General features: G+C 66.0%; 1 protein-coding gene across 1 annotated transcript; it reads left to right on the top strand.

The window, feature by feature from the left end:
- Nucleotides 1–104: 104 nt before the first annotated feature.
- ITGA5 (integrin subunit alpha 5) lies at nt 105–25599 on the top strand. Its single transcript, XM_074530688.1, has 30 exons — nt 105–754; nt 1684–1814; nt 2860–2972; nt 3833–3959; nt 4556–4617; nt 4927–4972; nt 5708–5833; nt 6622–6666; nt 6756–6799; nt 7390–7446; nt 7779–7831; nt 8494–8705; nt 9399–9590; nt 10122–10167; nt 10262–10366; nt 10840–10895; nt 11304–11473; nt 11988–12125; nt 12729–12793; nt 13610–13760; nt 14785–14877; nt 15293–15372; nt 16319–16399; nt 17571–17673; nt 18979–19128; nt 20177–20254; nt 21212–21325; nt 22227–22328; nt 23121–23243; nt 23683–25599. Exons 1-30 carry the CDS (start codon nt 549–551, stop codon nt 23764–23766), a joined length of 3153 nt encoding a protein of 1050 aa, XP_074386789.1. The 5' UTR covers nt 105–548; the 3' UTR covers nt 23767–25599.

Genomic DNA, 25599 nt, shown 5'->3' with positions numbered 1-25599 from the left:
GTCCCAGGGTGTCCCGGTGTCCTTGGAGCGTCCCGGTGTCCCCTGGGTGTCCCATTCCCTGATGTCCCTCTGTCCCTGGGGTGTCCCGCTGTCCCCTGGGTGTCCCATTCCGGTGTCCCGGTGTCCCCGGGGTGTCCCGGTGTCCCTGGAGTGTCCCGGTGTCCCCGGGGTGTCCCTGCCCTTTCTGTCCCGGTGTCTCCAGGCTGTCCCGGTGTCCCCTGGGTGTCCCCGTCCCTGCCGTCCCTTCTGTCCCTTGTCCTCGGGGTGTCCCGGTGTCCCCGGGATGTTCCCGTCCCCGCTGTCCCCTCTGTCCCCGGGCTGTCCCCGCGCCGCCCCGCTCCCCCCGGCGTGTCCCTGTCCCTCCTGTCCCTTGTCCCCGGGGTGTCCCGCTCCCCCCGGGGTCCCCGGTGCCGGTGCCGGTGCCCGGCGGGGCTCAGGCTCCTCCCCGGTGAGTCACGGCGGGGCGGGGCGGCCCCGGGCCCCCCCCGGGCACTTTCCGAGGGGACTCGGAGCGGGAGCAGCGCCGAGCCCGGGCAGCCCCGAGCGCCATGGCCCCGGCCCCGGCCCCGGCCCGGCCCCGCCGCCGCTGCGGGCCCCGCATGGCGCTGCCGGTGCCGCTGCCGGTGCTGCTGCCGCTGCTGCTCCCGCCGGTCGCCGCCTTCAACCTGGAGGCGTCGCGGCCCGTGGTGTTCCGAGGGGCCCCCGGCTCCTTCTTCGGCTTCGCGCTGGACTTTTACCTGCCCGAGCCCCACAGGTACCGGGAACCGGGCCGGGAACCGAGCGGGAACCGAGCGGGGAACCGGGAACCGGGAGCGGCACCGCCGGGACGGGAACCGCGCCGGGAACCGCGACCGCCCACGGGGAACCGGGACGGGACGGGGCGGGGGCGGCCGCGGGGAGCGGGGACGGGAACGGACGGACCGAGGGACCGAGGGAGCGAGGGACGGGGCCGGGAGAGGGACGGGAACCGGGCACCGGGAGCGGGAGCGGCCCCGGTGGGACGGGGAGCGGCCGCGGAGCGGGGCGGGGCTCGGAGGGCCGGCCCCGGAGCGGGATAACGGGAACGGGACAGCGGCACCGGGAATGGGAAGGGCCAACGGGAACGGGCGGGGGCGGCGGGAATGGGAACGGGAAGTGCGAACCGGGACCGAAAGTGTAACCGGGAGCGGGACGGGGCAGAGGGAGCCGGAGCCGGGGAGCGGAGAGGGAACGGGGACTGGGCCGGGGCAGCGGGGACGGGAACGGGACACCGGAATCGGAACCGGGACGGGAACCGGGAATGGGAGGCAGGAAGCGGGGCCGGGAAAGGGAACCGGGAGGGTCCGGCCCGTCCGGGGGGTCCCAGCGGGGCCGAGCCTCGGTTCCCCCGGTGTCCCCCCCGTGTCCCCCCGGTGTTCCCCGGTGTCCCCCCCGCGCCGGCCCCGCCGGGGGTCCCGGGGCCCCCCTGCCCCGAGCCCGGAGCGTTTCCTGTAACCGGAGCCGGGAGCTGCCCCCGGGGGGCTCGGGGGGTCCCGAACATCTGGGGGGGTCCCGAACATCTGGGGGGGACCCGAACATCTGGGGGGGACCCGAACATCTGGGGGGCCCAGGCACGGCCTTGCCGCCCCCCCGGTGCCCCGCGGGTGACAATCGCGGTGTCCCCGCGGTGTCACCACCCCCACTCCCCCCCCGTGTCCCCCCCAGTGTCAGCGTCCTGGTGGGCGCCCCCAAGGCCAACACGAGCCAGCCCAACGTGACCCAGGGGGGCGCCGTGTTCCACTGCCCCTGGCCCCCCCAGGGCGGCGCCTGCGCCCCCATCGACTTCGACCACATCGGTGAGGGGACACCGGGGACATGGGGGGGACATGGGGACATGGGGACATGGGGGGACATGGGGGGACATGGGGGGACGTGGGGACACGGGGGAGGAGAAGGGGACACACCTGGAATGGGGACATGTCGGGGGGACAGGACCCTCAGGAACAGGGACACGGGTGGGGAGAGGACCCCCAGGGCGTGGGGACAGGGACACCGTGGGGAGAAACCCCCAGGGACAGGGACAGGGACAGACCCCCAGGGCATGGGGACAGGGACACCATGGGGACAAATCCTCCAGGAATGGGGACAGGGACAAACCCCCAGGGCATGGGGACAGGGACACCGTGGGGACAAACCCCCAGGGACAGGGACACCATGGGGACAAACCCCCCAGGAATGGGGACAGGGACAGGGCCAAACCCCCAGGGCATGGGGACAGGGACAGATCCCCCCAGGAATGAGGATGGGGACAGGAACAGGGTCAGGACCCCCAGGAATGGGGACAGGGACACCATGGGGACAAACTTCCCCAGGGCACGGGGACAGGGACAGGAACAAACCCCCAGGAATGGGGACAGGGACAGGGACAAACTCCCCCAGGGTATGGGGACACCATGGGGACAAACCCCCCAAGGAATGGGGACGGGGACAGGAACAGGGACAAACTCCCAGGAATGGGGACAAGACCCCCAGAAAATGGCACTGGGACAGGGACAAACCCCAGGAACAGGGACAGTCCCAGGCCGTGGGCGGGGGACAGGAATGGGGACAAAGAGGGGGGGTCTGGCATGTGGGGACAGGACTGGGGACACCCCCAGGGGACAGAGCCACAGCGGTGGCACCCAGAGACCCCCAGGACCCCCCAGAGCAGCTCGGTGTCACCGTGTCACCGTGTCACCGTCCCCTGTCGCTGTCCCCACCCCCTGATGGCCTTGGCTCCGTTAATGATCAACCCGGGGATGGGGGGGGGGGGGGGGATCCAGGGGGGCTTGGGGGGCACAGGGGGGGCGGGGGTGGCCGGGGGGGTCCCTGGGGGTCCCCTGAGCCCTGTGCCCCCCCCAGGGACCCGCACCCACGACTTTGGGGGCAACAGCAGCGACGGCGCCGAGCCCGTGGAGTTCAAATCCCTGCAGTGGTTCGGGGCCACCGTGAGGGCCCACAATGGATCCATCCTGGTATGGGGACACTGGGGACATTGGGGACATTGGGGACACTGGGGGGGACACAACGGCTCCATCCTGGTACACTGGGGGCATTGGGGGGGGACACAATGGCTCCATCCTGGTATGGGGACATTGGGGACATTGGGGACACCGGGGGGGACACAACAGATCCATCCTGGTACACTGGGGACACTGGGGACACTGGGGACACTGGGGACACTGGGGGGAGACACAATGGCTCCATCCTGGTACATTGGGGCCACTGGGGGGACACAACGGCTCCATCCTGGTACATTGGGGCCACCGGGGACACCACTGGGGGCACCAATGGGGACATTGGGGGGGGACATTGGGGACACCGTGAGGGCCCACAACGGCTCCATCCTGGTACCTTGGGGACACTGGGGACATTGGGGACACTGGGGACAATGGGGACACTGGGGACATTGGGGCCACCATGAGGGCCCACAACGGCTCCATCCTGGTACCTTGGGGACACTGGGGACACTGGGGACACCGGGAGGGACACAACGGCTCCATCCTGGGACATTGGGGACACTGGGGACATTGGGGGGGGGACATTGGGGACACCGTGAGGGCCCACAACGGCTCCATCCTGGTATGGGGACACTGGGGACATTGGGGACACCGGGGGGGACACAACGGCTCCATCCTGGGACATTGGGGACACCACTGGGGACATTGGGGGGACATCAGGGACATTGGGGACACAACGGCTCCGTCCTGGTATGGGGACACCGCTGGGGGCACTGGGGGGACATTGAGGAATTGGGGGGACACCGGGGCACACCGGGCACACCGGGCACACCGGGCACACCGTGTGGTGACCCTTTGGTGCCCCCCCCACCCAGGCCTGCGCCCCCCTGTACAGCTGGAGCCCCCCCAAGGAGGAGGGGGGGGCGCGGGAGCCGGTGGGCTCCTGCTTCCTGTCCCTGGGCAACTTCTCCAAGTTCGTGGAGTACGCGCCCTGCCGCTCAGGTGGGACCCAAAAACCCCCAAAATAGCCCCAAAAGCACCCCAAAATACCCCAACCCACCCCCAAAAACACCCCAAAACACCCCAAAACCCCCTGTCCTCCCTGCCGCTCAGGTGGGACCCAAAACTGCCCAAAAACACCCCAAAACACCCCCAAAACACCCTGTCATCCCTGCCGCTCAGGTGGGACCCCAAAAACCCCCAAAACCACCCAAAATCCCCCCCAAAAACCCTCCAAAACTTCCAAAACCACCCCAAAGCCCCCTGTCATCCTTGCTGCTCAGGTGGGACCCCAAAACAGCCCAAAAACCCCCAAAACCACCTGAAAACCCCCAAAACCCCCATCATCCCTGCCCCTCAGGCGGGACCCCAAAACCACCCTAAAACCCCCCCAAAACAACCCCCCAAAAACCCCCCAAACCCCCCGGGATCTCCTGTCCTCCCTGCTGCTCAGGTGGGACCCAAAAAACCCCCAAAACCACCCCAAAACCCCCCAAAAACCCCCCAAACCCCCAGAGCTCTGTGTGCCCCAGACCCCTTGGTGGGGTGACACCCCCAGACCCCCCCGGGACCCCCTGACCCCCCCCGTGTCCCCCCAGACCTGAACTCGGCGGCCGGGCAGGGCTATTGCCAGGGGGGCTTCAGCGCTGAGTTCACACAGGTGGGACTGGGGGGTCCTGGGGGGGTTTTGGGGGGGTTTTGGGGGAGTTCTGAGGGGTTTGGGGGGTCCTGGTTCAGGTTGGGGTTTCTGGGGGGGTCCTGAGGGTGTTTTGGGGGGTCCTGGGGGTTTTTGGGGGCTTGTGGGGGGGTTTGTGGGGTCGGTGGGGATCGGGGGGTTGGGGGGAGTGAACGGAGGGGGGTCCTGTGGGGTTTTGGGGGGTTCAGGGGGGATCTCGGGGGGGTTTTGGGGGGTCCTGGGGGTGTTTTGGGGGTCCAGTCCCACTGAGGGGGGGTCCCGCTGTCTCTGCAGACCGGGCGGGTGCTCCTGGGGGGGCCCGGCAGCTACTTCTGGCAAGGTGAGACCCCCGCCCCTCCTGGGCCTGTCCCTTGGGTGTCCCCATTGTCCCCTGGGTGTCCCTTGTGTGTCCCCACTGTCCCCTGGGTGTCCCCTGGGTGTCTCCATTGTCCCCTGGGTGTCCCCTGGGTGTCCCCACTGTCCCCTGGGTGTACCCACTGTCCCCTGGGTGTCCCCTGGGTGTCCCCACTGTCCCCTGGGTGTCCCCTGCCTGTTTTCCCTGTCTCTGTCCCTTGTCCCCAAAGGTGCTGAGATGTCCCCTGTCCCCAGAGCAGCTGATGTGTGAGGTGTCCCCAGGGCAGTGTGAGGTGTCTCCAGGGGTGATGGGATGTCCCCAAAGGTGCTGAGGTGTCCCCTGTCCCCAGGGCAGTGTGAGGTGTCCCTGGGCAGTGTCCCCATTGTCCCCAAGGTCCCCAGCCCCATGCTAAGATGTCCCCTGTCCCCAGGGCAGCTGATGTGTGAGGTGTCCCCAGGGGTGATGGGATGTCTCCAAAGGGTGTTGAGATGTCCCCTGTCCCCAGGGCAGGTGATGTCAGTGTGAGGTGTCCCTAGGCAGTGTCCCTGTCCCCAGGCAGTGTCCCCATTGTCCCCAGTGTCCCCAGCCATGCTGAGGTGTCCCCTGTCCCCAGGGCAGGTGATGTCAGTGTGAGGTGTCCCAGGGCACTGTCCCCGTTGTCCCCATTGTCCCCATTGTCCCCAGTGTCCCCAGCCATGCTGAGGTGTCCCCTGTCCCCAGGGCAGGTGATGTCGGCCACCCAGGAGCAGATCACGGCCGGGAACTTCCCCGAGTACCTGATCCAGGAGGTGCCGGGACAGCTCCAGACGCGGCAGGCGGAGCCCAGCCACGACGACAGCTACATGGGTGACATGGGCACATTGGGGACATTGGGGACATGGGGACATGGGGACATTGGGGACATTGGGGACATGGGAGGCATGGGAATGGCTCCAGACACAGCAGGCAGAGCCCAGCCACGACGACAGCTACATGGGTGACATGGGGACACTGGGGACACATTGGGGACATGGGGACATTGGGGGGCATGGGGACATTGGGACACTGGGGACATTGGGGACACTGGGGACACACTGGGGACATGGGGACATTGGGAGGCATGTGGGGCACGGGGACATGGGGACACAGGGACAGCTCCAGACGCGGCAGGCGGAGCCCAGCCACGACGACAGCTACATGGGTGACATGGGCACATTGGGGACATTGGGGACATTGGGGACACTGGGTGACATGGGGACATTGGGGATATTGGGGACATTGGGGACACTGGGGGGCATGAGGGACACAGAGACACCGGGACATGGGAATGGCTCCAGACACGGCAGGCAGAGCCCAGCCATGACAACAGATACATGGGTGACACTTGGGGACATTGGGGACACATCGGGGACATGGGGACATTGGGGACATTGGGGACATTGGGGACACTGGGGGGCATGAGGGACACAGAGACATGGGAATGGCTCCAGACACGCCAGGCGGAGCCCAGCCATGACAACAGCTACATGGGTGACACTTGGGGACACTGGGGACACATTGGGGACATGGGGGACATTGGGGACAGCTACATGAGTGACACACAGGTGACACACAGGTGACACACAGGTGACACTCTCTCTCTCCCCCCCCCCCAGGTTACTCGGTGACAGTCGGGGAGTTCAGCGGTGACACCACGCAAGGTGGGTGACAGCGGGTGACGCACGAGGGTGGCACGGCCACCCCTGGCCACACCTGACAGTGTCCCTTCTTTGTCCCTTTGTCACCACAGACTTTGTGGCCGGTGTCCCCAAGGGCAACCTCACCTACGGCTACGTAAGAGGGGACATGAGGGGGACATGGGGGGGACACTGTGGGGACACTGGGACAACACAGAGGGGACACAGGGGGACACCAAGGGGACTCAAAGGGACACTGGGGACATGGAGGGGACACAGAGGGGACATGGGGGGCACAAAGGGGGGGACACAAAGGGGACATTGGGGGGGACATAAAGGGGACATTGGGGACATAAAGGGGACATTGGGGACACAAAGGGAACTCAAACTGGGGGACATGGAGGGGACACAGAGGGGACATGGGGGGCACAAAGGGGGGGACACAAAGGGGACACTGGGGGGGACACAAAGGGGACAATGTGGGGGACACTGGGGGGGACATAAAGGGGACATTGGGGACACAAAGGGGACTCAAACTGGGGGACAGGGGGGCACAAAGGGGGGGACACAAAGGGGACATGGGGGGGACACAACAGCTCCATCCTGGTACATTCGGAACATTGGGGACTGAAAGGGGACATGGAGGTGACACAAAGGGGACATGAGGGGACACCGGGGGTGTCACAGTGCCCGTGTCCCCCCCCCCGCTGGCTCAGTGTCCCCTCGGTGTCCCCTCGGTGTCCCCAGGTCACCATCCTCAATGGCACCAACATGAAGTCCCTGTACAACTTCTCGGGGGAGCAGGTGGGCACAGGGGGTCTGGGGGGATTTGGGGGGATCTGAGGGGTCTGGGGGGGTTTTGGGGGGTCCTGGAGGGGTCTTGGGGGGGTCTGGGTGGTCCTGGAGGGACCTGAGGGGGTCCTGGGGGGTTTTGGGGGGATTTCGGGGGACCCAGAAGGGACCCGAGGTGGGGAGGGGGGGACACCCAAGGAGAGGGGGAGGGGGTCTCAAATTGAGGGGGGGCTCTAAAATGGGGTGTGGGGTCCCCATGGAGGGGTGGGGGGGACACACGGAATTTGGGGGGGGGGTCGTTATGGCCCCCCCTCACCCCGTTTTGTCCCCTCCCCCCCCCCCAGATGGCCTCGTACTTTGGCTACGCCGTGGCTGCCACCGATGTCAACAACGACGGGTGAGGGACCCCCGGGACCCCAAAGTCAGCTGGTGCCCCCCAACTCACTCAATGCGCCCCCCAAATGGCTCAGTGCCCCCCCAAATTCACTCTGTGCCCCCCCAAATTCACTCTGTGCCCCCCCAGACTCACGGACCGGCTGGTGGGGGCCCCCCAAGCTCACTCAGTGCCCTCCAAACTCACCCTGTGCCCCCCAAAAATGGCTCAGTGACCCCTCCAAGTCCCTGTGTCCCCCCTGCAGCCTCATGGATCTGCTTGTGGGGGCCCCTCAGACTCACCCTTTGCCCCCCCAAATGGCTCACTGACCCCCCCAAATGGCTCAGTGCCCCCAAATTCACTCTGTGGCCCCCCAAATTCACTCTGTGCCCCCCCAGACTCACGGACCTGCTGGTGGAGGCCCCCCTGTTCATGGCCCGTACCAATGGCACCGCGGGGGGGGGGCGCGGGAGCTGGGCCGCGTGTACCTGTACCTGCAGCGGGGGGGTAGCCCATTAACACACCTGTATCCCCCCAAATTCACTGTGTGCCCCCCTGTGATCCCCCCAAATGGCTCAGTGACCCCCCCAAACTCACTCCAATGATCCCCATGTCACCCTGTGCCCCTCCCCAAATGACTCGGTGACCCCCAGACTCACTCCTGTCCCCCCCCCGTGCCCCCCCAGACTCACGGACCTGCTGGTGGGGGCCCCCCTGTTCATGGCCCGTACCAATGGCGCCGCGGGGGGGGCGCGGGAGCTGGGCCGCGTGTACCTGTACCTGCAGCGGGGGGGAGCCCCGCCCGCCGCCCCCGCCGCCCTCACCGGCACCCACGAGTTCGGGAGGTTCGGCAGCGCCATCGCCGCGCTCGGCGACCTGGATCGGGACGGATACAACGGTACCGGGACCGGGGGGGGACAATGGTACCGGGAACGGGGGGGGAGCTACAGTGGTACCGGGGGGCACCGGGAATGGGGGGGGGAGACCTGGACCGGGATGGATACAACGGTACCGGGACCGGGGGGGGGACAATGGTACCGGGAACGGGGGGGAACAATGATATCGGGAACGGGGGGGGAGCTACAGTGGTACCGGGGGGCACCGGGAATGGGGGGGGAGACCTGGACCGGGATGGATACAATGGTACCGGAACCGGGAGGGAGCTACAATGATACCGGGGGGGGACCTGGACCGGGACGGATACAACGGAACCGGCAATGGTGGGGGCACCGGGACCGGGGTGGAGAACGGGACAGGGAGGGGACTTGGACCGGGACGGACAAAACGGTACCGGCAATGGAGGGAGGACAATGGTACCGGGGGGACAATGGTACCGGGAACGGGGAGGGACCGGGGAAGGGACGGGCACCTGGACCGGGACGGATACAACGGAACCGGGACCGGGGTGGGGGGAACGGGACCGGGCCGGATACAACGGTACCGGGGGGACAAAGGGGGGGAAACAGGGAATTAGGGGGAGATTATGGGGGGTTCTGGGGGGGCTTAATGGGAGGTTTTTGGGGGGGGTTTTTGGGGTTCCGGGGCTGTTTTGGGGGTCTCCCTCCCGCTAATCCCCCCTCCCCATGCGCAGACGTGGCCGTGGGGGCCCCGCTGGGGGCCGAGGGGCGCCGGGGGCTCGTGTTCATCTTCCGGGGGGGGGGCGCGGGGCTGCGGCCCCGGCCCGCGCAGGTGCTGCGGGGAACGGGAGCGCCCCGGGGCCAGCCCGACTTCTTCGGGGCCGCGCTGCGCGGGGACAGCGACCTGGACGGCAACGGGTACCCGGGTGAGGGACGGGGCACGGCTGTGTCACCTGTGTGTCACCTGTGTGCCACCTGTGTGTCACCTGTGTGTCACCCCTGTAACCTCCTGTCATCCCCTGTGTCACCTCCCCTTCAACGGGTACCCGGGTGAGGGACGGGACACGGCTGTGTCACCTGTGTGTCACCTGTGTGCCACCTGTGTGCCACCTGTGTGTCACCCCTGTAACCTCCTGTCATCCCCTGTGTCACCTCCCCTTGTACGGGTACCCGGGTGAGGGACAGGGACAGGCCCGTGTCACCTCTGTGTCATCCCTGTCACCCCCTGTGTCATCCCTGTGTCACCCCTGTGCCACCCCTGTCACTGTCACCCTCCCCGTGTCACCCCTTTGTGTCATCCCCATGATTAGGGACAGCCCTGCCATGCCCTGGTGTCCCCCTGTCCCTGTCCCTGTCCCCACTCTCAGTGACTCGCCCATGTCAATGTCCTTGTCCCCATGTCCCCCCAATGTCCCCCTGTCCCCGTGTCCCCCTCAGTGACCCCCCTGTCCCCACAGACCTCCTGGTTGGCGCCTTCGGGGCGGACACGGCCGTGGTTTACAGGTGAGTGTCACCTGTCCCCAATGTCCCCAATGTCCCCAGTGTCCCCATTGTCCCCAATGTCACCATTGTCACCATTGTCACCTGTCCCCCCCAGGGGCCGCCCCATTGTCCACGCCAGCGCCACCCTGGCCATCGTCCCCTCCATGTTCAACCCCGAGGAGCGCGGCTGCGCCCTGGCCAGCGGCCACCACGTGTCCTGGTGGGTGACAATGGGACTGGGATGGCGACAGCGAGGGGACAGCGAGGGGACAGGGTGGAAACAGACAGGGGACAGCAAGGGACAGGGTGGGGACTGGGTGGGGACAGCAAGGGGACACTACTGGGACAGCAGGAGGACAAAGAGGGGACAGGGATGGGGACGGGGAGGGGACAACAGGGGGTAAGTGGGGACAGCAAGGGGACAGCGGGAACAGGGTGGGGACACTGTGGGACACTGCAGGGACAGGGGGGACAGGGTGGGGACAGTGCAGAGGACATGGGGGACACTGGGAGGGGACACTGGGAGGGGACACTGGGAGGGGACACTGGGGGTTCCCAGGGACACGGGGACAGGGCGCTGGGGACACTGCAGGGGGAACTGGGGACACTGCTGGGTCATTGGGTGTCCGGGAGGGGGACACTGAGGGGACACTGAGGGGACACGCGGTGCCACCCCTGTGTGTCCCCTGCCAGCATCAATGTCACCTTCTGCCTCAACGCCTCCGGACGTCACCTGCCCGGGCCCATCGGTGAGGGGACATGGGGACACTGTGGGGGGACATGGGGACACCGGGGGGGACAGTGGAAGGGGACAGGGGCTGGGAGGGACAATGGTGGGGGGACAGGGGACATGGAGGGAACAAAGGGGACATCGCGGGGACCAATGGAGGGGACAAATGGGGACACCCCAGGGGACACCCCGATGGTCGTGTCCCTGTGTCCCTGCGGTGTCCCCAAGGGTGGCATTGCAGCCATGGGGACAGGACGGGGACCCCGGGACTGTCCCTGCAGTGTCCCCATGGTGTCCCCGTGTCCCCAAGGGTGGCATTGCAGCCATGGGGACAGGACGGGGACACCAGGGCTGTCCCCGCCATGTCCCTGACGTGTCCCCTGGCTGTCCCCTCGCTGTCCCCTCGCTGTCCCCTCGCTGTCCCCAGGGCTGGCGCTGGAGCTGAGCGTGGACGGGGCCCGGCCGGGGGGGGCGCGGCGGGCGCTGTTCCTGGGGGGGGGCGCGGGGGGGGCGCCCCCCTCCCCCACGCGGAACCTGAGCCTGGAGGTGCCCAACGGGGGGAGCCCGCGCTGCCGCACGCTGCCCGTGTTCCTCAGGGTAAGGGGGCCCCGACACCCCCAAAACCGCCCCAAAACTGCCCCGAAAACTGCCCCAAAAACTGCCCCAAAAATACCCAAAAACTGCCCCAAAACTGCCACAAAATAGCCCAAAAACTGCCCCAAAATCTGCCCCAAAACCTGCCCCAAAAACTGCCCCAAAACCCCAACAGCCCAAAATATCCCAAAACCGCCCTGGGACCCCTCATGTCACCCCCGTGTCACTCTGGGTAGCCCCTGTGTCACCTCTGGGTCCCTTGTGTCACCTCCCTGTCCCCCTGGTGTCCCCATGTCCCTGTCCCCAATGTCCCCATGGTGTCCCCAGAACGAGTCCGAGTTCTGGGACAAGCTGTCCCCATGGTGTCCCCAATGTCCCCAATGTCCCCAGAACGAGTCCGAGTTCCGGGACGAGCTGTCCCCATGGTGTCCCCATGGTGTCCCCAATGTCCCCATGGTGTCCCCATGGTGTCCCCATGGTATCCCAAATGTCCCCATGGTGTCCCCAATGTCCCCAGAACGAGTCCGAGTTCCGGGACAAGCTGTCGCCCATCCCGGTGTCGCTGAGCCTGGCCCTGGACCCGGCCGTGTCCCCTCCCCCGCCAGGACTGTCCCCGCTGCTGTCCCCGTCCACGCGCACGCGCCTCGAGGCCAAGGTATGGCTGTGTCACCTGTGTGTCACCTGTGTGTCACCTGTGTGTCACCCTGTGTCACCTGTGTCACCCCGTGTGTCACCCCTGTGTCACCCTGTGTGTCACCCTGTGTGTCACCTGTGTGTCACCCTGTGTCACCCTGTGTCACCCTGTGTCACCTGTGTGTCACCCTGTGTCACCTGTGTCACCCCGTGTGTCACCCTGTGTCACCCCTGCTGTCCCCGGCCACACGCACGCGCCTCGAGGCCAAGGTATGGCACCTGTGTGTCACCTGTGTGTCACCCATGTGTCACCCCTGTGTCCCCACTGTCCCCGCTGTTGCCCCCGGCCACGCGCACGCGCCTCGAGGCCAAGGCACGGCACCTGTGTCACCCGTGTGTCACCTGTGTGTCACCCCTGTGTCACCCCAGTGCCATCCTGTGTCACCCTGTGTCACCCCGTGTCACCCCTGTGTCACGCTGTGCCACCCAGTGTCCCTGTGTTCCCAATGTCCCCACTGTCCCACACATCCCCACTGTCCCATCACCCCTCTGATGTCCCTGTGCTGTCCCTGCTGTGCTCTCTGATGTCCCCTCTGATGTCCCCACGCTGTCCCCGTGTCCCCAGGCCCACATCCAGCTGGACTGTGAGGACAATGTCTGCGTGCCCGACCTGCAGCTCGAGGCCAGCGCGTAAGGGGACATTGGGGACATTGGGGACACTGAGGGGACACTGGGGGGACACTGGGGGGACTGGGAAGGGGTGGCTGCACCTGGGGTGTCCCTGGGAGGTGCTGGGGATGTCCCCAGTGATGTCCCCACTGTCCCCAATCCCCAGGGACCACTGGGCGCTGCTCCTGGGGGGCTATGGGGATATCCCTGGGGTTGTCCCCAGTGTCCCCATGTCCCCAATGATGTCCCCATTGTCCCCAATGTCCCCAATGTCCAGGGACCGCCGGGCCGTGTTCCTGGGGGGTTCTGGGGATGTCCCTGGGGTTGTCCCCAATGTCCCCAATGATGACCCCAATGTCCCCAATCCCCAGGGACCTCTGACCCTTGTTCCTGGGGGACAGGAACCCCCTCAATGTGACGTTCCTGGGGGTGGTTTAGGATGTCCCCAATGTTGTCCCCATGTCCCCAATGATGTCCCCAATGTCCAGGGACCGCCGGGCCGTGTTCCTGGGGAACAGGAACCCCCTCAATGTGATGTTCCTGGAGGTGTCCCTGGTGATGTCCCCAATGATGTCCCCAATGTCCCCAATCCCCAGGGACCTCTGAGCCTTGTTCCTGGGGGACAGGAACTCCCTCAATGTGACGTTCCTGGGGGTGGTTTAGGATGTCCCCAATGTTGTCCCCATGTCCCCAATGATGTCCCCAATGTCCCCAATGTCCAGGGACCGCCGGGCCGTGTTCCTGGGGGACAGGAACCCCCTCAATGTGACGTTCCTGGGGGTGGTTTAGGATGTCCCCAATGTCCCCAATGATGTCCCCAATGTCCCCAATGTCCAGGGACCGCCGGGCCGTGTTCCTGGGGGACAGGAACCCCCTCAATGTGACGTTCCTGGCACGGAACGTGGGCGAGGGGGGGGCCTATGAGGCCGAGCTGCACCTGCGCCCCCCCCCGGGCGCGCTCTACTCGGGGGTGCTGCGGCCCCACGGGGTGAGGGGGCACGGGGGGCACGGGGGGCACCGGGGGGGCTGGGGAGGGGGCTGCTGGCATTGGGGTCTGGGGATTTGGAGGGGTTTGAGGGGGTTTGGGGGCGTTTAGAGGGGCTGGGGGGGGCACACTGGAGATGGGGAGGGGGCTGCTGGTATTGGGGTCTGGGGGTTTGGAGGGGTTTGAAGGGGTTTAGAGGGACTGGGGGGGCACACTGGAGAAGGAGAGGGGGCTGCAGGTATTGGGGTCTGGGGGTTTGGAGGCGTTTGAGGGGGTTTGGAGGGGCTGGGGAGGCACACTGGAGAAGGGGAGGGGGCTACTGGTATTGGGGTCTGGGGGTTTGGAGGGGTTTGAGGGGGTTTGAGGGGCTGGGGGGCAGCATGGGGGTAGGGACAGGGTCACAGGTATTAGGGGAGGGGGTTTGGGGGGGGCATCCTGGGCCTGGGGAAGGGGTTTGGGGGCGTGGGGGGGCACACTGGAGGAGGGGAGGGGGCTGCAGGTATTGAGGTCTGGGGGTTTGAGGGGATTTGGGCGAGCTGGGGGGGCACACTGGAGGAGGGGAGGGGGCTGCTGATATTGGGGGTGGGGGGTTGAGGGGTTTGAGGGGGTTTAGAGGGACTGGGGGGGCACTCTGAAGGTGGGGAGGGGGCCACAGGTATTGGGGTCTGGGGGTTTGGAGGGGTTTGAGGGGGTTTGAGGGGGTTTGAGGGGGTCTGGGGGGCACCCTGAGGGTGGGGAGGAGGTCACAGATATTGAGGGGAGGGGGCTTGGGGTATTTAGGGGGCTTTGGGGGGTTAAGGGGGGCACTCTGAAGGTGGGGAGGGGGCTGCAGGCATTTGGGGCTGGGGGCTTGGGGAGGTTTGGGGGGCACCCTCCTGGTGGGGAGGGGGCCATAGATATTGAGGGGAGGGCGTTTGGGGAGGCTTGGGCAGTCTGGGGATATGGGGGGGGTGAATTGGGGGTCCGGGGGGGGGTCACTCACCAACCCTGACCCCCCCCCCCAATTTCTCTCTGTCCCCCTCCCCAGAATTTCTCGGCCCTGAGCTGCGAGCTGGGGGGGGGCAACGGCTCGAGCCCCCTGGTCTGCGACCTGGGCAACCCCATGAAGGCGGGGGCCAGCGTGAGTGGGGCTGGGGGCTTCGGGGGGGGGCTGGGGGGGTTTTGGGGGGGTCTGAAGGGGTTTCTGGGGGGTTTTTGGGGGGCGTTTGTGAGGGTTTGGGGGGATTTGGGAGGTCTGGGCAGCTTTGGGAGGGGTTTTATGGGGGTCTGGGGTCTTTGGGGGGGCTTGGGGGGGTCTGGGGTGGGCTTGGGGATTTGGGGGATCGGGAGGGTTTGGGGAGGGGTCTTTGGGAGGGTTTTAGGGGGGGTCTGAGGGGACACGGAGGGGATTTGGAGGGGGGGTTTAGGGGGATCTGGGGGGTTCTGGGCATTCTGGGTGGATCTTGGGGGGCTTTGGGGGGGTCTGGGGGGGTCTGGGGGGTTATGGGGGCTTGGGGGGGGGTCCCGGCTGACCCCCACCCCCCCCCCACCCACAGATCTGGGGGGGGCTGCGCTTCACCCTCCCCCACCTGAGCGACAACAGCAGCAGCGTCCGATTCGAGCTGCAGATCCGCAGGTGGGGCTGGGGCACCCCGAAAATGGGGGCACCCCAAAATGGGGGCACCCCGAAATGGGGGCACCCTAAAATGGGGACACCCCGAAAACGGGGGTACCCTGAAAATGGGGGCACCCCGAAAATGGGGGTACCCTGAAAATGGGGAGCATCCTGAAATGGGGGTACCCCGAAAATGGGGGCACCCTAAAATGGGGGCACCCTGAAATGGGGGTACCCCGAAAATGGGGGCACCCCAAAAATGGGGGCACCCTGAAATGGGGGCGCCTCGAAATGGGGGCATCTCGAAATGGGGGCGCCCGAAATGGGGGGCACCCTAAAATGGGGGCACCCCGAAAATGGGGGCACCCCGAAATGGGGACACCCCGAAATGGGGACACCCCAAAATGGGGAGCATCCTGAAATGGGGGCACCCCGAAAATGGGGGCGCCCGAAATGGGGAGCATCCTGAAATGGAGGCACGGGGGGAACACGGTGGGGGCACAGGGGGTGCATCTCAAATTGGGGGGCACAAGGGGGCTGGGAGGGCACCCCGAAGTGGGGGCACCCCAAAATGGGGGCCATCCCAAAATGGGGGCACAGGGGGGACATGGGGGGATTCCCCATAATGGGGGCACCCCAAACTCGGGGGGGGGTCGGGGGGGCACAGGGGGAGCGGTACCCCCAGTTTGGGAGGATCAGGGGGGTCCTGGCACCCCCAATTTGGGGAGTCAATGGGGGGGTCCCAGGAGCTGGGAGTGCACCCAGGGCTGGGGGGGGGTCCCTGTCAGAGGTTTTTTTGAGGGGGGGATTCGTGACCCTGGGGGTGTCCCCAGATTGTGGGGGGTCCCTGTTGGTGTCCCCAAGAGGTCGGGGGTCCCCAATGGGGGTCGGGGGTCCCCAATGGGGGTTGGGGGTCCCGGGGGGGGGGGGGGTCCAGGCCGTGACCCCCCCCTGCCCCCCCCCGCAGCAAGAACGCCAACAACTCGCAGAGCGCCGTGGTGCCGGTGGCGCTGGCGGTGAGGGCGGCAACGAGGGTGTCCGTGCTGGGGTGAGTGACAGTGGGAACATTGGGGACACTGGGGACACACTGGGGACATTGGGGACATTGGGGACACACAGGGGACATTGGGGACATTGGGGACATTGGGGACATTGGGGACACATTGGGGACATTGGGGACATTGGGGACATTGGGGACACCAGGCAACGAGGGTGTCCGTGCTGGGGTGAGTGACAATGGGGACACTGGGGACACACAGGGGACACTGGGGACACTGACAGGGCAACCGGGGTGTCCATGCTGGGGTGAGTGACACTGGGGACATTGGGGACACACTGGGGACACATTGGGGACATTGGGGACATTGGGACATTGGGGACATTGACAGGGCAACGAGGGTGTCGGTGCTGGGGTGACAATGGGGACATTGGGGACAATGGGGACAGCATGGGGACATTGGGGACACATTGGGGACATTGGGGACACTGACAGGGCAATGAGGGTGTCCGTGCTGGGGTGAGTGACAATGGGGACACTGGGGACATTGGGGACATTGGGACAACAAGGGTGTCTGTGCTGGGGCAAGTGACACTGGGGACATTGGGGACATTGGGGACATTGGGGACACTGACAGGGACAGCCAGAGTGTCTGTGCTGGGGTGAGTGACACTGGGGACACTGGGGACATTGGGGACACATTGGGGACATTGGGACATTGGGGACACCAGGCAACGAGGGTGTCCGTGCTGGGGCGAGTGACACTGGGGACATTGGGGACAGCATGGGGACATTGGGGACATTGGGACAACGAGGGTGTCCGTGCTGGGGTGAGTGACAGTGATGGGGACATTGGGGACACACAGGGGACAGCATGGGGACACTGACAGGGACAGCCAGAGTGTCCGTGCTGGGGTGAGTGACATTGGGGACAGCATGGGGACATGGGGGACACACAGGGGACATGGGGACAGCACTGGGGACATGGGGACACTGACAGAGCCTCTGAGTGACACCAAGGGGACCCACAGGGGACACAACAGGGACACAGAGGGGACCGGAGACCTGCCCGACCCTCCGAGTGTCCCCTCCTTTGTCAGCTGTGGGTTGGGGGACTCTGGGGACACAGAGGTGACAGGAGGTGACACGGAGGGGACACAGAGGTGACACGGAGGTGACACAGAGGTGACACACAGCGCTGTCCCCCCCGGTGTCCCCTCAGGGTGTCCCGGCCCGACGTTGTCACCATCCCCGAGGGGGGGTGGGGACCCGACCCCCCCCAGCGGCTGCAGGACCTGGGGCCACCCGTGGAGCACGTCTACGAGGTGGGGACACGCGGGTGACAATGTCACCAAACCTGGGATGGGGACACGCGGGTGACAATGCCACCAAACCCGGGATGGGGACACGCGGGTGACAATGCCACCAAACCCGGGATGGGGACACGCGGGTGACAATGTCACCAAACCTGGGATGGGGACACGCGGGTGACAATGTCACCAAATCCAGGATGGGGACACGCGGGTGACAATGCCACCAAACCCGGGATGGGGACACGCGGTGACAATGTCACCAAACCCGGGATGGGGACACGCGGGTGACAGTGCCACCAAACCTGGGATGGGGACACACGGGACACCTGTCCCCAACCAGGGTCACAATGTCACCAAACCCGGGTTCACAATGTCCTCAACCTGGGGGTCCTGTGTCACCAAACCTGGGGTCTGTGTCCCCAATCTGGGGGTCACAATGTCCCCAACCTGGGGTCACTGTGTCCCCAAACCCGGGGGTCTTTGTGTCCCCAATCCTGTGATCTCCATGTGCCAAACCTGGGGTTCCCATGTCCCCAACCCTGGGGTTCCCATGTCCCTAATCCTGGGGGTCACAATGTCCCCAACTTGGGAGTCTTGATGTCCCCAACCCTGGGGTTCCCCTGTCCCTAATCCTGAGGTCACAATGTCCCCAACCCTAGGGGTCCCCATGTCCCCAAATCGGGGCTGTCCCCCCTATCCCTGAGCCCTGGGGGTTCCCTTGTTCCCACCCCGTGTCCCACCGTGTCCCCCTGTCCTGACCCCGTGTCCCCGTGTCCCCACCCTGTGGGTGTCCCCCTGTGTCCCCCCGTGTCCCCGTGTCCTGACCCCGTGTCCCCGTGTCCCCAGGTGGTGAACGAGGGTCCCGGCGCCCTGGGGGTGTCCCCCTGTGTCCCCCCGTGTCCCCCTGTCCTGACCCTGTGTCCCCGTGTCCCCACCCTGTGGGTGTCCCCCTGTGTCCCCCCGTGTCCCCGTGTCCTGACCCCGTGTCCCCGTGTCCCCAGGTGGTGAACGAGGGTCCCAGTGCCCTGTGGGTGTCCCCTCCTGTGTTCCCCCGTGTCCCCCTGTCCTGACCCCGTGTCCCCGTGTCCCCACCCTGTGGGTGTCCCCCTGTGTCCCCCCGTGTCCCCGTGTCCTGACCCCGTGTCCCCGTGTCCCCAGGTGGTGAACGAGGGTCCCAGTGCCCTGTGGGTGTCCCCTCCTGTGTTCCCCCGTGTCCCCCTGTCCTGACCCCGTGTCCCCGTGTCCCCACCCTGTGGGTGTCCCCCTGTGTCCCCCCGTGTCCCCGTGTCCTGACCCCATGTCCCCCCCTGTCCCCAGGTGGTGAACGAGGGTCCCGGCGCCATCAGCCAGGGCACGCTGGAGCTCAGCTGTCCCCTGGGCCACCGCGGCCACCCCCTGCTCTACGTCACCGGCCACGAGGGGCTGCACAACTGCACGGCCAGCCACGGCACCGACCCCCTGGGGCTGGTGGGGACAGCGGGGACAGTGGGGGGACAATGGGGACAGTGGGGATGGGGGGGTAATGGGGACATTGGGGACAGTGGGGACAGGGGGGTAATGGGGACAGTGGGGGCAACGGGGACATTGGGGACAATGGGGGTAATGGGGGGACATTGGGGATAATGAGGGTAATGGGGACAGTGGGGACAATGGGGACAGTGGGGACAGGGGGGTAATGGGGACAGTGGGGGCAACGGGGACATTGGGGACAATGGGGGTAATGGGGGGACAGTGGGGACAATGGGGGTAATGAGGGCAACGGGGACATTGGGGACAATGGGGGTAATGGGGGGACATTGGGGATAATGAGGGTAATGGGGACAGTGGGGACAATGGGGACAGGGGGACAGCAGGGATAATGGGGACAGTGGGGACAATGGGGGTAATGGGGACAAAGGGGACAGGGGGGACAATGGAGGCAATGGGGACAGTGGGGATAATGGGGACAGGGGGGACATTGGGGACAGGGGGGACAATGGGGATGGGGGGGACACTGGGAATAATGGGGACATTGGGGACAGTGGGGACAGTAGGGGTAATGGGAGTAATGGGGACAATGGGGACACGAGGGACGGTGGGGGCAATGGGGACATTGGGGAGATTTGGGGGCACTGGGGACATTTGGGACATAGAGGACACTGGGTGGCACTGGGGACATCGGGAGGTGCCGGGGGTGGCCGGGGTGGCTGGCACAGGGCTGTCCTCTGCCCTGTCCCCAGCCCTGTCCCCATGTCCCCAGCCCTGTCCCCATGTCCCCAGCACTGTCCCCAGCCCTGTCCCCAGCGCTGTCCCCATGTCCCCAGCCCTGTCCCCATGTCCCCAGCACTGTCCCCAGCCCTGTCCCCGTGTTCCCAGCCCTGTCCCCATGTCCCCAGCGCTGTCCCCATGTCCCCAGCCCTGTCCCCAGCCCTGTCCCCAGCCCTGTCCCCAGCCCTGTCCCCAGCGCTGTCCCCAGCACTGTCCCCAGCGCTGTCCCCAGCACTGTCCCCAGCGCTGTCCCCTGTCCCCATTGCAGGAGCGGGAGCAGAGCCCGGGTCCCCACGTGCTGCAGCGCCGGGACACCGGGGACACCGGGGACACTGGGGACAGCCTGGTGAGTGTCACTGTGCCCTTGTCCTTGACACACCCACGGCACTGTCCCGAGTGTCCCCAAGGCGGGGGCGCTGCGGTGACACCGGGGGGTGGCGGGGGGAGTGACCAAGAGTGACCAAGAGTGACCAGTGGTGACCCAGGGGTGACCCAAGGATGACCCAGGAGTGAGCAATGGTGACCAAGGGTGACCAAGGGTGACCAGGGGTGACCCAAGAGTGACCAGTGGTGATTGAGGGTGACCAGGGGTGACAGAAGATGACCAGTGGTGACCAGCGGTGACTGAGGGTGACCAGTGGTGACCCGGGGGTGACCTGGGGGTGACTGAGGGTGACCTGGGTGACCTGGCAGTGACCCAGAAGTGACCCAGTGGTGACCCGGGGGTGACCCAGGAGTGACCAGTGGTGACCAAGGGTGACCAGGGGGTAACACAGGGGTGACAGAAGATGACCAGTAGTGACCAGGGATGACCAGGGTTGGCCTGGGGCTGGCTCGGGTGACCCTCGGTGACCCATGGTGACCTGTGGTGACCCGTGATGCCCCATGGTGGCCCATGGTGGCCCACGGTGCCCCATGGTGACCCGTGGTGACCCGTGGTGACCCGCGGTGCCCCGTGGTGACCCATGGTGACCCGTGGTGACCCGTGGTGGCCCGTGGTGACCCGTGGTGGCCCGTGGTGCTCTGTGGTGCCCCGTGGTGCCCCATGGTGCCCGTGGTGCCCCGTGGTGCCCCGTGGTGACCCGTGGTGCCCCATGGTGCCCCGTGGTGACCCGTGGTGCCCCATGGTGACCCATGGTGCCCCGCGGTGACCCGTGGTGGCCCGTGGTGACCCGCGGTGCCCCGTGGTGACCCATGGTGCCCCGCGGTGACCCGTGGTGGCCCGTGGTGGCCCGTGGTGACCCGTGGTGACCATGGTGGCCCATGGTGGCCCATGGTGACCCGCAGTGCCACCTGTGCCCAGGTGTGTCCCGAGGCCGAGTGTTTCCGGCTGAGCTGCCGCTCGGGGGCGCTGGAGCGGCAGCAGCGCGTGACCCTGCGCCTGAGCTTCCGCATCAGGAGCCCCCCCCCCAGACAGGTGAGACCCCAAAACCCCCCCCGGGACCCCCCAGGACCCCAAAACAGCCCAGGACCCCCCTGAGCCCCTCAGGATCCTGAGACCCTCCCCAAATTCCCAGGGAACCCCCCCCCCCAAAATCCCTGGGAGCCCCCCAGAACCTGTCCTGAATCTTGGGACCACCTGGGACCCCCCAGAACCCGCCGGGACCCCCCGGGATTCCCCATGAAGGGACCTTGGGTGTCCCCCGTGTGTCTCTGTGGCACTGACGGTGGCACTGATGGGATGTCCCCTGTGTACCCTGGGTGTCCCATTGGCACTGGTGGGATGTCCCCTTGTGCCCCGGTGGCACTGACGTGCTGTCCCCCATGTGTCCCCCGTGTCCCTGTGTGTCCCCTGTGTGTCCCTGTGTCCCCACGTGTCCTGGTGACACTGACACTGTCCCCCATGTCCCCTGTGTGTCCCTGTGTGTCCCTGTGTCACTGACACTGTCCCTGTGTCCCTGTGTGTCCCTGTGTGTCCCTGTGACTCTGACACTGTCCCTGTGTCCCTGACACTGTCCCCCATGTCCCCCTGTGTGTCCCCTGTGTATTCCTGTGTGTCCCCGTGACACCGACACTGTCCCTCTGTGTCCCTGTGTGTCCCCTGTGTGTCCCTGTGTGACTGACACTGTCCCTGTGTGTCCCTGTGTATCCCTGTGTCCCTCTGTGTCCCTGTGTCCCTGTGTCACTGACACTGTCCCTGTGTCCCCTGTGTGTCCCCTGTGTGTCCCTGTGTCACTGACACTGTCCCCTGTGTGTCCCTGTGTCTCCCTGTGTGTCCCTGTGACACCGACACTGTCCCCGTGTGTCCCTGTGTGTCCCTGTGTCACTGACACTGTCCCCCCGTGTCCCTGTGTCACCGACACTGTCCCCTGTGCCAGCGGGAGCTGTGGCCGCTGTCCCTGCGCTGTGACGCCGAGTTCCGTGTGCTGCAGCTGCCCTACAGAGTGCGGCCGGACAGCCACCCCCGGCACCGCCTGCAGGTGACACTGAGGGGACACTGGGGACACTGGGGGACATTGGGAACATTGGGGACATTGGGGGTGTCACAGCTGCCCTACAGAGTGCAGCCGGACAGCCACCCCCGGCACCGCCTGCAGGTGACACTGAAGGGACATTGGGGACATTGGGGGGACATTGGGGGTAACACAGGGTAACACAGCTGCCGTACAGAGTGCACCGCCTGCAGGTGACACTGGGGACATTGGGGACATTGGGGACACTGAGGGGACATTGGGGATATTGGGGACATGGGGACATGGGGACATTGGGAACATTGAGGGTGTCACAGTTGCCCTACAGAGTGCGGCCGGACACCCACCCCCGGCACCGCCTGCAGGTGACACTGAGGGGACATTGGGGACATTGGGGGGACATTGGGAACATTGGGGACATTGGGGGTGTCACAGCTGCCCTACAGAGTGCGGCCAGACAGCCACCCCCGGCACCGCCTGCAGGTGACACTGGGGACATTGGGGACACTGGGGACACTGGGGGTAACACAGGGTAACACAGCTGCCGTACAGAGTGCACCGCCTGCAGGTGACACCGAGGGGACAATGGGGACACTGGGGGGACATTGGGGACATGGTGGACATGGAGGGGACGGGGCTGTTTGGGGTGACACCGTGGGTGACACTGAGGTCTGGGGTGGCAGGTGGTGACAGCGCTGGTGAGGTCCTGCCCTGAGGCAGGTGGCACTGTGTGGCACTGTGTGACACTGTGTGGCACTGTGTGACACAGGGTGACACTGTCCCTGTCCCCGGTGTCCCCAGGTGGTGACGGCGCTGTCGCGGTCCCGCCCCGAGGCGGGCGGGGGGGTCCCGGTGTGGGCGGTGGTCCTGGCCGTGCTCCTGGGGCTGCTCCTGCTCGGCCTCCTCTGCTACGGCCTCTACAAGGTGGGGCTGGGGCAACGGGGGGGTTCTGGGGGGGATTTGGGGGCTCGGGGGGGCTCTACAAGGTGGGGCTGGGGGGCTCTGGGGGGGATTTGGGGTCACAGAGGGCTGGGGGTCTGGGGCGTTCCACAAGGTGGGACTGGGGGGAGGGATTTTGGGGATCTGGGGGAGTTTCTACAAGGGGGGCTTGGGGGATTTGAGGGGGTTTGGAGGGGATTTGGGGGGGGTCAAAGGGGTCTGGGGGCTTCTGCAAGGTGGGGATGAGGAGCTTGGGGGCTGGGGGGACACTGGGGGACACTGGGAACACATTGGGGGTTTTGGGGGGGACAGAGGGGACACGGTGAGCCCAGGGGACACTCAGGGTGGGCACGGGGACTCAGGGTGGCGCTGGGGGGTCCCGGGGGCATTTCGGGGTCCCCCTGACCCCCCCCTGTCCCCCCAGCTGGGGTTCTTCAAGCGCTCGGGGCCCTACGGCACCGCCATGGAGAAGGCGCAGCTGAAACCCCAGGCGGCCTCCGAGGCCTGAGGGGACCCTGCGGTGACAGCTGGGGACAGCCCGGGCCGGGGACCCTGCGGTGACAGGGACACCCTGTCCCTGTGCTGGGGACACCCATGGCTGGGGACATCCATGGCCAGGGACCCTGCGGTGACAGGGACACCCTGTCCCTGTGCTGGGACATCCACGGCTGGGGACCCTGCGGTGACAGGGACACCCTGTCCCCGTGCTGGGGACATCCACGGCTGGGGACATCCATGACATGGGAACACCCATGACCAGGGACGCCCTGTCACCATGCTGGGGACATCCATGGCTGGGGACACTCCATAGCCTGGGGACACCCCATGGCTTCAGGACATCCCCATGGCTTGGGGACATCTCACAGCCTGGGGACACCCCCACACTTGGGGACACCCCATGGCTTGGGGACCTCCGCAAGGACAATGTCACCTGCACAGCTGGGGACCCTACAAGGACAATGTCACCTGCACCGCAAGGACAATGTCACCTGCACCGCAAGGACAATGTCACCTGCACCAGCGGTGTCACCTGCACGGCCAATGTCACCTGCATGGCCAGGGATGTCCCCAGTGCTGGGGACCCCACACTGCCAATGTCACCTGCATGGCCAATGTCACCTGCATGGCCAATGTCACCCGCGTCGGTGACATCCCCCACTCCACGCCCCCGGCTGGGGACACGCACGGCGCCCACCCCCACACACAGAACTGTCACCGGGCTGGGGACATTGTCCCAAAAACTGTCACCGGGCTGGGGACACAATCACAGAACTGTCACCAGGCTGGGGACATTGTCACGGAACTGTCACTACATTGGGGACACTGTCCCAGGAACTGTCACCAAGTTGGGGACACTGTCCCAGAACTGTCACCGGGCTGGGGACATTGTCCCACAAACTGTCACCAAGCTCAGGACACAGTCACTGAACTGTCACTACGCTGGGGACACTGTCCCAGGAACTGTCACCGAGTTGGGGACACTCACAGAACTGTCACCGGGCTGGGGACATTGTCCTGGGAACTGTCACTGCACTGGGGACACCGTCACAGAGCTGTCACCAGGCTCAGGACACTGTCCCAGAACTGTCACTGCCTTGGGGACACTGTCCCAGAACTGTCACCGCGCTGCACCAGGACGTGTCCCCAAGGCACAGCTGCCACCACCGGCTTGGGGACACCAAACTGGGAACCCCGGACTGGGAACAACCAGGAATTGTCACCAGCAGACCAGGAACTGTCACCACCAGACCTGGAATTGTCACCAGTGGGAATTGTCACCACCAGTGGGAACTGTCACCAGCAGACCTGGAATTGTCACCACAGGACTGGGAACTGGTGGCACATGGGTGACACCGAGCTGGCACCGCCACGGACACTGCAGGGGACACAGGACACTACAGGGACACCGTGGGGACACCATGGGGACACCAGGACACCATGGGGACACCATGGGGACACCTGTGGGACACCATGGGGACACCTGTGTGACACCGGGACATGTCCCCACCACTGTCACCTCACCCGGGACAGGACCTGGGTGGCACCTGGGGATGGTGTCACGGCGTCACCCTGTCCCAGCGTGACCCGGGGACGCTGTCCCCCAGTGCCACCCTCTGTCACCGTCTGTCACCCAATGCCACCCGGTGTCCCCTCCCTGCACTGCCCCGCCCCCCCCGGGCACCTCACTTTGCACTGACCCCGAGTTGGGGGCACAGCCCGGACCCCCCCCAGCCCCGGTGTCCCCGAGGTGTCCCCGAGGTGTCCCCGGGGTGTCCCCAAGGTGTCCCCGGGGTGTCCCCAAGGTGTCCCCGGTGTCACGGGGGGTTTGCACTATGGCGGG

This window comes from Zonotrichia albicollis, chromosome 33 (assembly GCF_047830755.1).
Source record: "Zonotrichia albicollis isolate bZonAlb1 chromosome 33, bZonAlb1.hap1, whole genome shotgun sequence".
In the NCBI taxonomy this organism is placed as follows: domain Eukaryota; kingdom Metazoa; phylum Chordata; class Aves; order Passeriformes; family Passerellidae; genus Zonotrichia; species Zonotrichia albicollis.
The sequence above is the reverse complement of the archived record's forward strand: the minus strand, read 5'-3'. Positions and strand labels throughout refer to the sequence as shown.

What these genes read in the sequence shown, in the direction of transcription:
- ITGA5 (XM_074530688.1), top strand. Translation starts at nt 549, where the DNA reads ATGGCCCCGGCCCCGGCCCCGGCCCGGCCCCGCCGCCGCTGCGGGCCC. An exon ending in CAGCGGTGACACCACGCAAG is followed by an intron (nt 6,667 to 6,755) that starts GTGGGTGACAGC and finishes TTGTCACCACAG; the next exon opens with ACTTTGTGGCCGGTGTCCCC. An exon ending in GGACGGCAACGGGTACCCGG is followed by an intron (nt 9,591 to 10,121) that starts GTGAGGGACGGG and finishes CTGTCCCCACAG; the next exon opens with ACCTCCTGGTTGGCGCCTTC.